The 15,361-nt window shown below is 39.5% G+C and overlaps 2 protein-coding genes across 10 annotated transcripts in view; one reads left to right on the forward strand and one right to left on the reverse strand.

The window, feature by feature from the left end:
* Positions 1-10,249, forward strand: part of HIBCH (3-hydroxyisobutyryl-CoA hydrolase) — a 44,828-nt gene extending 34,579 nt beyond the window's left edge. For both annotated transcript variants that reach the window (XM_080598846.1, XM_080598847.1), the window contains 3 exons: positions 1,514-1,633; positions 2,827-2,860; positions 7,959-10,249. In XM_080598846.1, the coding sequence (XP_080454972.1) occupies positions 1,514-1,633; positions 2,827-2,860; positions 7,959-8,074 (270 nt within the window). In that variant the 3' untranslated portion in view covers positions 8,075-10,249. The remainder of the gene's footprint in view (positions 1-1,513; positions 1,634-2,826; positions 2,861-7,958) is intronic.
* The window catches only part of LOC308197803 (small membrane A-kinase anchor protein), a 74,517-nt gene continuing 67,870 nt past the window's right edge, over positions 8,715-15,361 (reverse strand). For 7 of the 8 annotated variants that reach the window (XR_013953272.1, XR_013953273.1, XR_013953274.1 and 4 more), the window contains one exon: positions 13,898-14,055. Coding sequence is in view for 1 of the 8 variants with exons in the window: in XM_080598889.1 (XP_080455015.1) it covers positions 13,626-13,889 (264 nt within the window). In the remaining 7 variants the exon portion in view is untranslated. Of the gene's footprint in view, positions 14,056-15,361 lie in introns of all 8 variants that reach the window. The other variant, XM_080598889.1, reaches the window with a different exon arrangement.

Below are 15,361 nucleotides of genomic sequence, written 5' to 3' on the forward strand. Positions count from 1 at the left end.
GCTTTCTTTGCCCAGAAAGCATTACCATTTCACCTGGGGAACCATTGAGTTGCACTGTGCACACCATTTAGCCTGGTCTGAGCAAAGATTTTCCAATCCAGACAACAGAACGTGAAGCAAAGCAAAGGAGAAATGGTCCACTTCAAGGTTAAAAAAACCTAGTAAGGGAAGAATTGTTCCCAGTAAGGGAGGCATTGGTTCTTTCTAAGCTAAAGTCTTTCTCAAGTGAAACGGTCAGCGTGCATCAAGTGGAATGACAGAACCAATGCTTAAGTCACGACTGCACAGCCTCCTGCTTGTATAGCAATTGTATGTTTTCCAGCTTAACTGGGCAAAATGGGTCACTGCTGTATCAGCTGGTGTCTGGAGAGGGATGAAGAGTAATTGGGAGCCAGAAAAAATGTTAATGTTGATGACTGGAAACCTGCCATTTCGGTCTTTGGGTAAGGAGTCTAATATCTGCACTGAAAATCATATAAAGAGGCAAATCTTACCATCTGCCACTTCTCAGTAGAGTGGTAAAAATGTCCTAATTAACAGGAAATGCCTATTGTACTGTGAATAATAAAGAGCTTTTAGTTGGGTTTACAGGGAAAGGAGCCTTGTTGAGAGCAATAAAACAAAGATCCGCAACTATGAGATTTAACTTCTTTCCTCCACAAACCTGAAAGGTTTAAAGCTCAGTTCTGTTTTCTTAACTAGGTTTTTGTCCTTCTCCCCACCTCCCCCTACTGTTTACTGGCATGCTGTTAATTGAAGGATAGTCATGAGAGCCAGATTTACAGCATTTGTTTGTATGCCTTAAACAGACCCTGTCTGTGGCACAATATTTATAGCCTGTAGCTCTACCAGAAGAGGGAAGGCAAGACCTCCAGGCTTCCTGTCATAAAGCTATGTAGGTCTGAATTACTGCGGTATCTGTTGATCCCAGACAAGATCCCAGATATCTTTTAAATCCCTAAGATGTTCTTCTTGTTACATTGTCTGGTCTTTGCAGATGATTGTAAAGCAAATACTTCAAGTTTGCGGCTAACCTTGATGGTATTACCTTGCTATTCTATTCTATCAAATAAAATTAAATTGCTACAATACCAGTAATATCGCAGAGCAATTCAGACTGTGTGTGTGTATATATATATATTATATTCCAAAATAGAATATAATTGCTTGTAACACTCGCCTCCACTTCTCAAAAGAATCTTTTAGGAACTGGCTTTCGAGCTGCATTAGATTCTCTGGCTAGCAGTAATTTGATCAGAAATTATGTGACTGTAAGAGTTGTAGGCTTTCCACAAGTGATGGCCTGCTTCCCAGGGATCTTGTTGGTAAGAGTGTATGCAGGTGAATTTATTCGGTATGACAACACGGTGGGAGGGAGCAGGAGGACTAGGCATCACAGGGATGAGCTCAGGGAGAAGAGTGCCATCGCTTACTAACTTGGAAATGCAAAACAAGGATTTACGAATATGTCTAAATTGAAGAGAACAAGAATAATTGTTAATGTCTTTTCCAGACCATTAATAAGATGTCACCTACATCCTTAAAGATGACTCTCAGACAGCTCAGAGAAGGAGCTTCCATGAGCTTACAAGATGTGCTCACGATGGAATACAGGCTGAGCCAAGCGTGCATGGTAAGAGTACCCTGTGTCTCTTTCCAGCCAGGGTGGGGGCAAGTCTGTCAGAGACTGTTTTACATAGATTATGTCAAGGGCTCACAGTTCATAGGTTTTTATGTTCAGTATCTTCTTTGTGCATTTGTCAGGCTGTCACTTTCTTTTTTTCCAGTTCCATGTCTTCTTATGCAACTCAATGTAGACAATATTAATAATCGTCAGATGGGAATGTTACAAGGCTGTTGCCAAGAGAACCATGATAATGTTACAGCACAGAAAGTTTTGTATTTGGATCATAAATTTTAAGAATCTGGAGTTCTTGTAAAAGTCTTCTATATAAGTTGTTTAGTTCTCAGTTTCTGTCATTAAGATAGGACCACTTGTGTATCACTGCCTTTAGGATAGCGATAAATTTGTTGAAGAAAGCAAGAGACTTTAGTACTGTCTGTAGTAAGGGCTGAGTACTTTGACAACACGTGATGTAAGTCATCCTTTCAGCAAAACAGAGTTGCTAACTGGATTATCTGAACAAATCTCAGCTTCCCAATGAAATCCTTATTAGTTTTGTCACATTTTAAAATAAGATTTTGATAGATCCGATTAAATAAACCATTATAATTAAAGTAAATGCTTTAAATAAAAATGCATGTGAGAATGTGGTGTATCTAATTCTGATACGTTGTAGTGCCTGATAGCATCTTTACCATATCTTTCCTGAAAGCAGTATTGCTACTCTATTACTAGTAAAGCACCTTTAAGGATTTAAATGTTAAGTTTAGCCTTTATCAAAAATAACTGGATGTTTCCAGGATTCTTTTTAACAGCAAAGTGTTCCAAGTATGCAGAATACATACAAGACTCACAAAGTTGGGCTTCTCTCTGAAGAATTTCCCATCCTGTTCTATACACCTTACCCCTCATCATAGAAAACTCCTTAGGAAAATCCATGAGATGTAACACAGAGAGGGCTTGCACTGCATGAAAGTTGGCTGATTAACTGCAGAGTGAGAGGCTGATTTTAAGAGTTGTGGCTGCATTTAAGCAAGAACATATGTAACTCTTTAATAAAGAAAGAGAAAGTACGACTAGGTGAGAACAGTGCAAGTGGGATTTAACAGGATCCTGAGTACTTGCCTTTCTGGCAGAAGTGGCATAGGGAAGATGGGATACATAGAATTTATCTTGTTATAGCTTATTTCTTTGTCTTTCAGAGAGGCCATGACTTCTATGAAGGGGTTCGAGCAGGTAAGTGCACACACCAGAAAGGTTACTCAATAACGTGCAACCTCACTGTTGTGTTACTTCTCTGGAGATAAAACTGTAAACAGCAACAGCCCAGAGAACACTTCTCAGTTTGCTGTAGTTTTGGCTTTCATCTGCCAAAAGGCATCATTTGCTTCAGACTGTAACAGCCACATTGTTTCCTTTGTGTAGTGTCATTGTCACAGAGATTTTTATCTACCTGGTAACACAGCACTGAAAAGGTTTCAGTGGTTCACTGGAAAGTTCAAAGTACATTTAATGCTTCCAGTACTGAGTAGCTATGCTGATCATTTGTGTGCCAAGATTTAGCACTGCCACACAGCTGGCTCAGCCAGCTATAAGATGGTTTAAAATAACCAAGACTCCAAGTCAAGAACAAGTATTTACATAGAAAACAGTTAGAACAGAGACTACTTTTGCCTGTGCCAGAAATCCCTCCCTATGAAGATGTCTCACTATAATAAAACTATGTATGTAAACTTACTGTTAAGTAATATGGCATTTTATGGCATTGGTAGCAGATACATGGAGGTAAAAGTAGAGCAGCAGTTCAGCATGTTTATCTAGGGGACAGACGTAGATTCTGTCCTTGATTCTGCTGCTGATTCACAATGCAGTTTGTCAAATCCAATGGCACATCTGTTAGAAACTGCACTAACTATTTATATACTATTCAGCACAAGATGAAACAAAACAGAGACATTTTCTTTTCCAAGGAGCTTACAGTATGAGACACTTGGATGAGTAAGTGTTTGGGGATGGGAGGAAGGGGAACTTGTCTTTTAATTCACACACAATTACATACTCAAGTATGTATTATCACCTCCTCCTCCTCACTCTTTATATCTGTCTTTATAAAGTAGCTTAAAATCCACTCGAATAGGGTATGTGAGTTTTTGAGTATTTACTGTTAGTAATACTGTATTAAAGATGGCCTAGAGATGAGAGATTCAAAGTCTGTTTATACCTCATGGAAAAAACTTCTTAGTTTTATTAGACTTTAGCACTTACTAGCAGACACTCCTTCAAGGAGTTTACCACACACATTGAGAAGTACATGGTTTTCATTGTGTTGGTAATGGGGACAAAGTTATCGTGAAGAGAAAATATATCCTAAGAATATTCTAAATCACCAGATAAACTTTCCACAACTGCTGAAATAAGTTATTTGGGAAGTGACAAACTTCAAAGGCTGGGAGTCAGATGAACATCAAACCAGCTCCTCATTTGTAATGCACGGTGTCACTGAACCATCTGGGGACGAGGCAGAGGACAAAAGCAAATTACTTTTCACAGTGTGGCCAGTAAATCACACAAACTGCTTGTAAAGAAAGCAGCTGCAAGAACAGCAGTTGGGTATCTTATAAGTAGGATGACATAGCAAAGGCTGTGTCAAGAAAGGGGAAGGAAAACAAGGATCCATCTCCACTGAGGAGATTGCTTAGAACAAGCACTTGAAGCCCTTCTGCTCTGTGCATATTGCATATATCTTGTTCTCAGATTTGTCTTCTTAAAATGTTGCTTTTTTTTTTTATTATATGTTGCTCTTATTTAAGAGGGGGTCAGAATCTGACTCGATCATTTTTACAGTTGTGTCTAACTCATAAAAACCATCCCACAAGGTGCCAAGCATGCTGTCTTTGCTAGGAAGTAAAATTACTAAACATTTCACAGGATCAACCATACTGACTAAAAATGAAAACAATAGAATTGTTAATATTATTAGATTTTTTTTTTTTTTAATTCCAAGCATTTAAGAGCCAGCTGTTGACCCTGTCTCTACCACAAGAGGATCTACCCCAAAGTAAAGTTAAAATACAATTATCAGATGCTAATTTTTGAAGATCCTCTTTCAGCAGCAATGGCCACAGGTCAGGTTTTAATAACAGCTTTTATCTACTTCAAACCATAATTTTAAACAAAATACTTTCCTAGCATATGTATTAAAAGCTAACAGTAAGGTTTTTAAACCTACTCTGATCTGAGGTCAAAATTTTGTTTCTCATTTAGCCGTTTTCTTTCAGCCAGACTGAAAACCTGCTGCAAGCAGTCTTCCCCATTTATGATTCTTGTGGTTGGAGCTAGTAAAGGAGAGCCCAAACCCCATAACCATTAAATACTCAGATCATACTTGATCCACAGGGCATTGGATCTTCCCATATAATGGTAATTGTGGTCTCTGAACACTTAAGTATCCATTTCCCCTTGATTTATAGAATGTTCCCTCATTTAAGAAACATGCAGCTGTAGGTAACTGCCAAGAGCTTTGAACTCGTACTGCAAAAGCAGGGTGGTCATTTTTAGAGTCAGGGCTCGAACATATCCAGGTAGACTACAGCCTCAGCAGTCAGAAAGGACAAAAATCTCTTAAGCTATACTCCTATTTGTGCAGGAATATGCAATTGAAATGGAATTGTAAGGGCTTTCTACAGGCTGCTGATCTTGCAGAGATATATTTCTGCATGCCGCAATGGTGCATTGCTTCTGCCCTCTCTCCTGCCGTGCTAGCAGCTGGCAGATGCGAGCCTCATCCTGGACACAAAGCCCCCTGCAGTCAGTAGGTAGACAGATTTCATTGCAACCAACAGCATTTCAGGTGCTTAGAAACATCAGTGTTTTGATTATGTCAAATGAATATAAGCAATACAACACAAATTAAAGTCTAGTAAAGACACTTCTACCAATTTTTTTTTTTATAAAGAACACTACAAGAACAAACCCATAACACAATGTCTATGTTCAGTTACTTTTATCTTAATGAACTTTCCTCAACCCACCTTAGAAGCATCCAGAATTCCTGTTCCATTCTTGTACTGAGATCAAGCTGGAGAAACACAAAATATATACAAATTTTTGCAGTAAGGGAAAGTTTTAGCAATACTGTTAGGAAATAAATACCTGAATTTTGTTAAGACTAAACATTTCATGGGAGATACCATTATGATCATCCAGTGTGACCACCAGAGTCAGACTGGCTGATCCAAACAGACAGTTCAACTTGATTGCACAGTGCTGCCACATAATCAAGAATTATCAGCAACCACTACGGCATTTCAGACTTGAAGCTGTAGTAGTATGCACATGGACTCCCCTCCCACCACTAGTTTAAAGCATCTCCAGTCAGTGCTGTCTTTTGTAGGTAACAGTTGAGGTGATTCTGTGAGCATCAACTAAAGTTGAAGAAAATAATTAGATAAATACTATTCTAATGGAATAGATGTAGTTGATTGGGATGATTATATATTTTGACCCTAACCAGTCAGTAGCTTCATATCACCATATACAAAAAAGTGTAAAAGAGCTTACCCAGTCAAATTACTCAGTTATAAAGTCACTTTTTAACATAACATTGCTTTTAAGGAATTACCCACCTAGATTCTAATATATCTATATGGTGCATTTCTATTCAAAGTTGGTGTTTATTTGTACCTAAGGAGGCCTTAGTCCTATACTTGAGGATAAATGGATTCAGGGCTCCAATTCACAAATACTCCTTTCTCTTAGTAGTTACAAGGCTAAAAAAAAAAAAAAAGATGTTTGTATATCTCCAGCTACAGAAATACTAGTTAGTGCAATTGTCATTTCATTGGTACTTGTTTTCTAGGCATCCACCAAGTGTTGTTTGATAGAAAAAAACCAACATTTTACTTAAGACGTTTTAAAGTCATAAGCTGCCATAATATGTCTTTTGATAAGACACAATCTTTAGGTGGACATTCCTTCTACTGAACTTCAAATCTAACTCCTCTGCACATTTCTTATTCTCAGTGTTTCTAGTTCAGTTACCAAGAACAAAGCCTACTTAGAAAGACACAACAACATACCAAAAACCAGGCATTATTCTTCCAAATAGCTAGTCTCTGTGAAACTCATCTACCTGCAAGCTTCTAGAACCATCCTATCCTGACTTCTTCATCAGCAGAGAAACCCACAAGCTGCTTCCTGCCCATCATCCCTTATATGCTGTGGGCTGTGTTGGTCAGGAGGTCTCCTAGGACACAGGTGCATCTCTGTAGCAGAAGCTGAGGGGAACGTGGGTTGAGAAGGGGATTTGGGTGGTTCTTGTATCCTAGAGAGCTACAGGTACTATAGCTGTTCTTTTTGAAATTATAAAAATATTTCTAAATGAGCTCAGTTTTTGAATAGTACCATTGTGGGTTGTCTTGAAGCCAGAAAGAAGCCCTGAAGGACCTGCTCAAATTCCATTCATATCATTCTTTTTTACGCACAAATAAACTTTTGTGTCTTACTATTGTAGTGCAGCTGTTCATCTTGCTGCCTTCAACGTTCCTGTGATACCCGGAATGTTTTCTGAGAATTGATATTGTCTCAGTAACCTTTTACGTTAAAGCCATTCACTGGTGATTTTTATTTTCAGTTGTGCATTTCCCAGGACACAGTGTAAAGTATGTATAGTAAGATTATACAAATCTTCACAATTAAATCCACAGGTCTACAGCAGCTGTCAGTATTTACAAGTAAATACTCCCGATTGTCCCAAAGATACTCTGCTGAGCTGCTTCCTCATTAATTATTTCAATGATTAGTTTTCAATGATTGTGATGTGTTTAAATTAGCCCCAGGAATTTAAAACCCGCTTTAAGTCATTTGCTGTTCTCTACAGAGTCAGATTTTGCACAGAGCTGTAATAAATAGCCCTTGTCCAAAAGGAGCATCATGCATGCTGTTGCCAGTTCCACATGAAAGAACAGAAGACAGCCAAGGGTAGCAGGTCTGACAGAAAGCGCTAATTTCAGGGCTGATCATTAAAAGCTTGGGTACTGAACAAACCTTTTGAAGGTTTGGAAAGGACCAGAAACTTTATCAGTGTTGGCTTCTTCCGGAGCGATCCAGCATTCTTCCTATCATCCGCCAGCCCCCAGATATGTCTCTGCACAGGTGATGAGAGTTTTGATGAGAGTAAAAGAGTACACGTTACAACTCCTGTCTTCTCTGGAGCAGACTGATTTTTCTTCCCCCCGTGTATTCACTGTAGTTGCCTACATCAATGCAATCTGAAGTCATCTTAATTAGCAAGCACTTACAAGCCATTTCTTTGTTTTTATACCCCACCTGACAGTGCTGATTGACAAAGACCAATCCCCCAGATGGAAGCCAGCTGCTTTAGAAGAAGTCAGCGATGAATTTGTGGACAATTGTTTTAAGCCACTGGGAAACAACGATCTCAAGTTGTAATGATCGAGTCCATTGACACCTTACACAAGTGCTTAATTTTGTGATATAAAAATGAATCGCAGTGTGGTAAAGCTTGACACGACTTTTAGCTAGCCTGAGATTAGTAAGTCTGCTTTTTTTGTGATCAGGTACATTCTCTTTTCTTAAGCTACTGTAATGACAACATAATTATCTCTCGTATTAATAAGGGGAAAAATGACTTCAAGGCAAACTACTCTTCTTACTGCTGTTAGACAGTGATTAACTTTTTTTTTTTTTTTTTTTTTGCATCAGCTGTTAGGAGGAACCGTGCAGGGAGACAGCGTGGTGAAGGGATGACCTAATAAGCAAGAAGTCAGGAGACCTTGGTGTTCTTGGCTCTGTCAGTGAGCTGTTAACCAGGATTGTGCCTCAGGTTCTTTTCTATACAGCAAAACTAAAATATACTTACAGCTTTAAAATGGTCAACACTACAAAGGGAAATGTAAGACATGCCAAATTCATGATGCTAAGTGGTCTTTTAAATAAAAGATCAGACTGACATAGTATTAGCCTGAGAGCAAGAAATTGTTCTATTGATTTAACGTTTGGTCAGTATTCAGTCTTGCCACGTGATACAGACATTGTTTCCAACGTCATAATATTGCCAGAGGCTACAGCACGTTTCTGTTTGCTTGTCAAACCTTTTCTTTTTTTTTTAATGCCATTGATTGAACTGCATAATGAGTTTTTTATGATTTCAAGCATTGCTAGAGCCTGTCCTGGTCTCACAGGCAAAGCAGTAACTGTCTCAGAACTTGTCTCAGTGCCAAGGAGAACATTTGCTGCTGCTGCAAATTTGAGCTCAGCCCTAATACCGCAGGGGGCTGGAGCTGAGCTGTATCAACCAGTCTGGGTTCACTTTCATTTATATCCATGAACATCCTGAACTGGAAGTGTCCCTGTCTGCTGGGTGGGAAACTTGTGAAAAGCAGTAGGAACTGATGATACAGAGCGGTGGAAAACAAAGTATCTGCTGCTACATAGATCCTGTAGTTCTTTAACACAACATAGCCTAGCAAGTGTATTTGTGGGCATCAACATCTAAACAGTTGGCAAAAAACTCCTCACTGTATGTTCAGTAAAGGTTGCTGGGTTGTGATGCTAACAACATTTACATATGTATGACATATATGTATGGTTATATATGACATAACCAGAGCCCCTTGATACAATTATAATCTTTTTTGGATAAAAATAATTTTTCTATTGTGTATGCAACACAGCTACAAATCTTTGTTCAGTGTTAAGACTGCACGCTTTTTTATGGCTAATCAAGTCAGTATCTGTTGCAACTTGTTTCTAGTTATAGACAGGTCACAAATACACAATTCTGGCTCTGAAGACCTAGGAAAGATGAACCACTGACATTAAAGGAACAAGACTTCGGTTCAACACAGTCAGTTATCAGCAGTGGGGAATTAAAAAAGGCAGAGCCACGGTGGAGTTCTCGACATTGGACAGGTTTTGATTCCAACAGTAATGGTCTGCGCTGGCTTCGGGCTCCTTCCTGCCCAGAAGCTGCTGCCTGGAAACGAAGTTCAGGAAATTCAAGCATCAAGGTGAACTTCTAGATTGAGGTGAGCAAAATCAAGAAAGGAAATGGCACTTGGCATTGTCACTAGATTCTTTAAGATAAAATTGGTAAAATTTCAGCTGCCATTTAATGTTACCCTGTACGTATTTGCTATGAGATAGTCCCTGAATTTATTTTCAAAAGTAGTTGAGAGGCTTTGTTAAAACCTTTAGGATAACTTCTGAAAATATGACTTGAATTTCTACCTCATTGGTGCTGTAAGGAATGTAAACCTCCCCCTTCTTTTTATTTTTTAATATTTTACATTCTTAAACAATGGCTATTTTTAATTTATTTAAACAAAATTGGTTCATTCCAATATTCTTGTACAAAACCAGCAATTGTCAGCTACTATAAATAACAGAAAACAGAGCAATCCCCAGGGTTGTAGCGATCATGCCTTCTGTGCTTGGAAAGGACCTAAAACACTTTAGCAAAAGCATACTTCTGAATGAATAAACATCAACTTGCATGTTCATTTGCTTCCAAAATTTTTGTGAAGGGGAATTATCCCAAGCTCATGGTAACAAGACCTTATCCAATCTGTGCATTTTTATCAAATAAAAGTCTTACAAGCAGAATGGTCATTTTAATTTTATTTGGTCCACAAGAAAATATTTTCCACAAAAAATATTGTAAAAATATATTGTAGTGTGTTTTATTTGGGAGTACCGATGTGCCGTATTACAGAAATGTCAATTTTATAAAGTTGTGCTGCAGTTAACGTGTTTTAAACCATTATTAGGATATCAAGTCAGTCACATAGTACCCACTCAGACTATGCTTTTGTTCCATGGAGAAAGCAGAAAGCAAATGTATTTTAACTCCTAAATAGAAGTACGTGTTTTTTTTCCAAGTATGCCAGTCCCATACTGGAATGCCTTTATTACACAAAATCAAATCGAAGAATCGGTGGCAACTTAGCACAGAAAGTGGCTTTACAAGACCAGAGAATAATCTAATGATAAGTAGACAGATGGAATTTTATTTGGGTAAAGAAACCTTTATTTTTATTATTACTGTGTGTCACTATTGCATCTTTTAAATATACCACAGAATTCTGGGAAGAAATCTCCTTCAGTCTCTCCCAGCTGTAGCATCGAACAGATTTAATTATTTATTTTTACTAGGGCTAATGGCATTATTTACCAAGGACAGTTTCATGTAGAAGATTTATTTTCCTGGTGAGAAGCTGCCCCCCCTGTTTCCTGTAAGCTGCTTTGTTCTCCACGTGCTGTGAGCTCTCCCTGCAGCGTCAGGCACAAGCCAGCAGGACTAGCACTTCAGGCCGTACTGGAGCTGCTGTAGTCTTCAAGCACGCGTGAGGGAAGACGAGCTTTGTGGCTGCGGGTGAGCGACTGATGCAGACACAACCAGCACCATGCCATCCTTCCAGTGGCTGCCTGGGTAAGCTGCACAGCTGCCGCACGGCCCGCACACCAGCTGGGAGCTCACGGTCACACATGCTTCATGACACCCAGGTGACTTCTCCTTTGGGGACACGTTGAGGATTTATCAGTATGGATGCTACAACTTTCCTGTAGGCTACTTTACCTTCCGTTTCTGCCTGCTGTTGGGCCCTGCAGCAGCAGCCTTGCAGTGGAGGAGCTGCAGAAAAGTGCTGTGTGCTATGGCTACCCCCAAAGAAAAGGCTCCAGATGCTGCAGCAGTGAGCCCTGCAGCACCCAGCTCCCCGTGGCAGCCACTGGGGTACGTGTGCACGGGCCAAGGCAGATCGTACCTAAATCTTGCAAGTGCATTTAGGTGAGTAAATTTTTCTGATGCTCATCTATATCCACCTAGCTGACAAACAACGTCTAGGGAGTTGGGGCCGTTTATTTTTCATTTAATTACTGTCTTCAGCAGCATTAGCTCTTGAGTTAACACTAATGTTGCAAAAAGGTTAGCTTTTTTGTAATAAAGCTTTCTTTTAGCTATATAAGAAACATTAATACTCTGTTTAAGCGGTATCAAATTAACATATACTGATCAAATCAGTGTTTTGTTTTTGCTTTTTAATTCACTCTTGCATCTAGCTTGGAGCTTTTTTAGATATGGCAAACATAAGTTATGATTCAGCGTTCTACATGCTTTAGAGCTTAAAGGAACACCACTGTTAGCAGTAGAATTTAAATGAGCCATACTGCCTTCGGCCACTTTACATACAACTTCAAAGAAGATGACATTACAACATAAGCGGATTCTTTCCCTTTTTCAGCAAAAGCCTGAGAACAGTTTCATGAGCAGGGTCTAGTCTGGTCAGTGTGAATTCATGGCAGTCTTGTGCTGTGTTACAAGGAAGTATTTTTTGCCACTTACTCCTGATACAACCACTTCCCCACTAAATGAACTTCAAGTAATGAAGTTTGTGTCACAAAGTTTGGAAAATAGCCGCGTCCCCTCTCAGGTCACATGTGAGAATAAGCTAAAAATAACCATTGAAACAGACCTCTTTCTGCTTGCTTACCATTGCCTGAAAATCATACTTTGTACCAGTTACTAGAACTATGTGTACCTTTTAAAAATAGTAACAGTTTTTGCCAGTATGGAAAGCATTTTTTTTTTCTTATAAAATGACAACATAAAATGGAAAGCACTTTGATCTAGGAAAAATCTATGTCTGTTAAATTGGCTGTAACAGAAAAAGGTGCAAACAGGTGCTAAAAAAAAAAAAGCAAGCTTCTTACAAGGCATGTGCTTTGTATAAAATGTCAGCAACACTGGAGGTTTAAATGACTAATTTACCTCCTCCTCAGTACATCAAATCCCAGTTATGAGTGCAGTAGGTCAGGCTTCAAGTCCTGGAGAGGCAGGGTGCAGCGTGAGAACTCGAGCTCAATAAAATCGCTAAAGAATGTAGTAGCCCTTTAGCATTGGGCCTAAGGCTTATTCACTAGCTCAGTGCTCTGCTCAGGCTTGAGGTTCCTGTAGTTTGTATTTGCATCATCAAATGGTTTTATCAGTGGGTACGTGATGAGTCTGCAGGAGCTGAAGGAATGCATACTGTGCCCAGGGCGTTACATTAGAGTGAAATTTCAGTGTAATGCCACCATAGTCCCATGAAATAAATGCTCCTAAAACATTGCTACACCAAAAACCCACAACAAAACAAAACAAAACACAATAAACAATACAAACAAAGCAAAACAAAACCCCAGCGTTGTAACAAAAAAAAGTAAACAGCTTTGGTTTGAACACAGTGATGAGATGTTAAACTGTCTTGCTGTGGGATTCTAGAGAATAGACTTCATGCATGTACAGAAGCCAGAGCATCTGTTAACTTAATTATAATGCACTGTTTATCAATATTGTAACGTTTCTCACTGGTTCTATTCAGAATGGAAGTTGAGAAGTATCATAATCCATATGGTTCCCTGAATACTATTTGGTTTTATAAAATGCTTCTTATCACCTTCATTATTTTGTGGTTTACAGGCTTAGTTTGGTCAAAGAATCAAAAGTAAAATTTACAACAGCAGTTATCTTTGCTACATAGAAGAACCTGGTTTCACTTTAGCAGAACACAAACAAATTTGCCAAGCATACGGTCCTTACTTTCACCTACAAACAGGCCATACTTTTTTTATGCAGTACATAAAAATAATCCGGGCTTTGTTCTTAAGCATCTTTGGGGGCCTCTGTGGCAGTACTTGTTCAGCTGCAAGGCAGCTGCATTATTTTCCTCCTCTTTTTTTAAGACTTACTTCAGATCACACTCAACATGAAGACAGACTACACTCAACTTACGGCTGATAACAAATAACACTTGATTAAGAGATTTTCGTGTAATCCAAGTAGTTTCTTAGCAATATAGATTAAAAGGCATTTTTTCCAGCCTCTCCTTGCAAATGCATTCAGCTAGTGGCAGTATGCTCAAGTCACAGCTGATTTTACTTTATTTGCACTAGTACCGAATAAAACTGCTCAGCAGACAGGACACGCACTGTGAACGAAGGCTCAGGGCACATCGCTCTCGATAAAGGGAATGTCGCTGTATTTGCTTTCTGTCACTGCCCACTGTTTCACCGCCTGATCAAGAATCTCATGGGAGAGACGGTGTGCATAGTCCAGCACTATGGTGCTCGATGGACCTTTCTCGTCCACCATCACTGCTATCAGTGATGATTTCTCCCCAGTGCATCCTTCGTTACCTTCCCTGCTCCCTTCAACCAGGATGGCGTTTGAACCCGGAAAGGCATCCTTGGATTTGATGCATCCCATGGTACATTTGAAAATGCAGCTGCAAAATTCAGTTCAACGGCATGTTTTGGTAACCTGGAAATGGTTTCCTCGTTTGTTGCACAGTGTTGCTGCTTCTCGCCAGCAGCTGCAGTTGTTTCGGAGGAACAGAATATCTCCTTTAGTGCTTCTTTACTTCTGGAGAAATCTGTCAAAACAGTGTTTCATGTAAATGAAATATACAGCTTACCATTCTCAGTGAGCTCAAAGGAAAACTGGATTTGCTACAGAAGCTTGTAGAACCAACTGCGCACGGCACGCATAAAACGTTTTGTTTATCAGTAACATCCATCTACTACAATTATTAGGCAAAGTCTGACTTGAATTCAAGATGCCCTTTAGTGCAATTCCCAGTATGTGGTATGAACTAGTAAACCATATATAATGGTCTGTATGCAATATAAATGCAAAGATCTAGGGAAAAAGAAGTTTCTTCCAAACAGATTACACAGTGCTATTTTCCTCAATCAGTAAACAAATACCATTTAACTCCAGAGACTGCTGCTGTTCAAAAAAGTGAAAACAAACAAACCCCCCCCACACTGACAAAAGCATCACGCAACAACACCTAACGAGACTCAGGTTACTTAAAATGCAGGGAGACATGCTCAGCTTCAAGAACAAGTGCTCTACAAAGCACCTGACCTCCAGATGTGGTTCACAAGAACTTGCTAATAGAAGTTTCTGCTTTTTTCTCCTTTCTCAACACATGAGAGGGTCCTGTTGTCAAACTCATCAAGACTCAGAACTGTTTCCTCCCCAGTTCTGCTTCATGTTTTCTGTTTACTAGCCTGCAGAGCTGGTGCTCAGGCTACTTTCCGTATGCAGGCAAAGCAGAATTCATGCTACGCCTGACTGTGCTTGGCATGAGCGTACCCGCTTCCCAGAGTTAAGAGACTGCCAGCCAAAATAAAGACTGTGCTGCACAGAAACCAACTGTTCCCTACAGCTTCACACGATGACGTTGTACTAAGGTCAGCCAAAGTTAAACATTTTTTGTAAATAGCCTTTGAAAACATAATTATGGCAAAGATGCGAAGCCTTGTTTATTTAATTTACTGGGGGAAATAGAGGCTCCAAGCCGGTAAGCTGATCACAGGCACATATTTGCAGAGGAAATCCATTTGCAGGCAGGCAGTCCTCACAGGTAGGACAGGGCTTCCCCAGCCCAGCAGCTGACTCATGAGAGTCAGGTTCCTGGTGACAAGCTTCCCTCCTCCTCCTGCTAGTTCTTGAACACATCCCTACCTCTTCAGGAAAGAGGATGTGAAACTGGAGCCCAGCACTCGGAAGCAGTGGGTGGCATTCCTGGCAGAAACTCAGACCTGAAGGGCTCCTGAAGCCACAAGGTAGGTACAAACATTTTTGTATCATCTGCTCAGTATCAGAACATCTCAGCATTTTAGAAAAATGTTTGTAAATCACTCTAATAAAATTCTGTAAGTTTCTGTTGT

This window comes from Anser brachyrhynchus, assembly GCF_964034855.1.
Source record: "Anser brachyrhynchus genome assembly, chromosome: 7".
NCBI lineage: Eukaryota > Metazoa > Chordata > Aves > Anseriformes > Anatidae > Anser > Anser brachyrhynchus.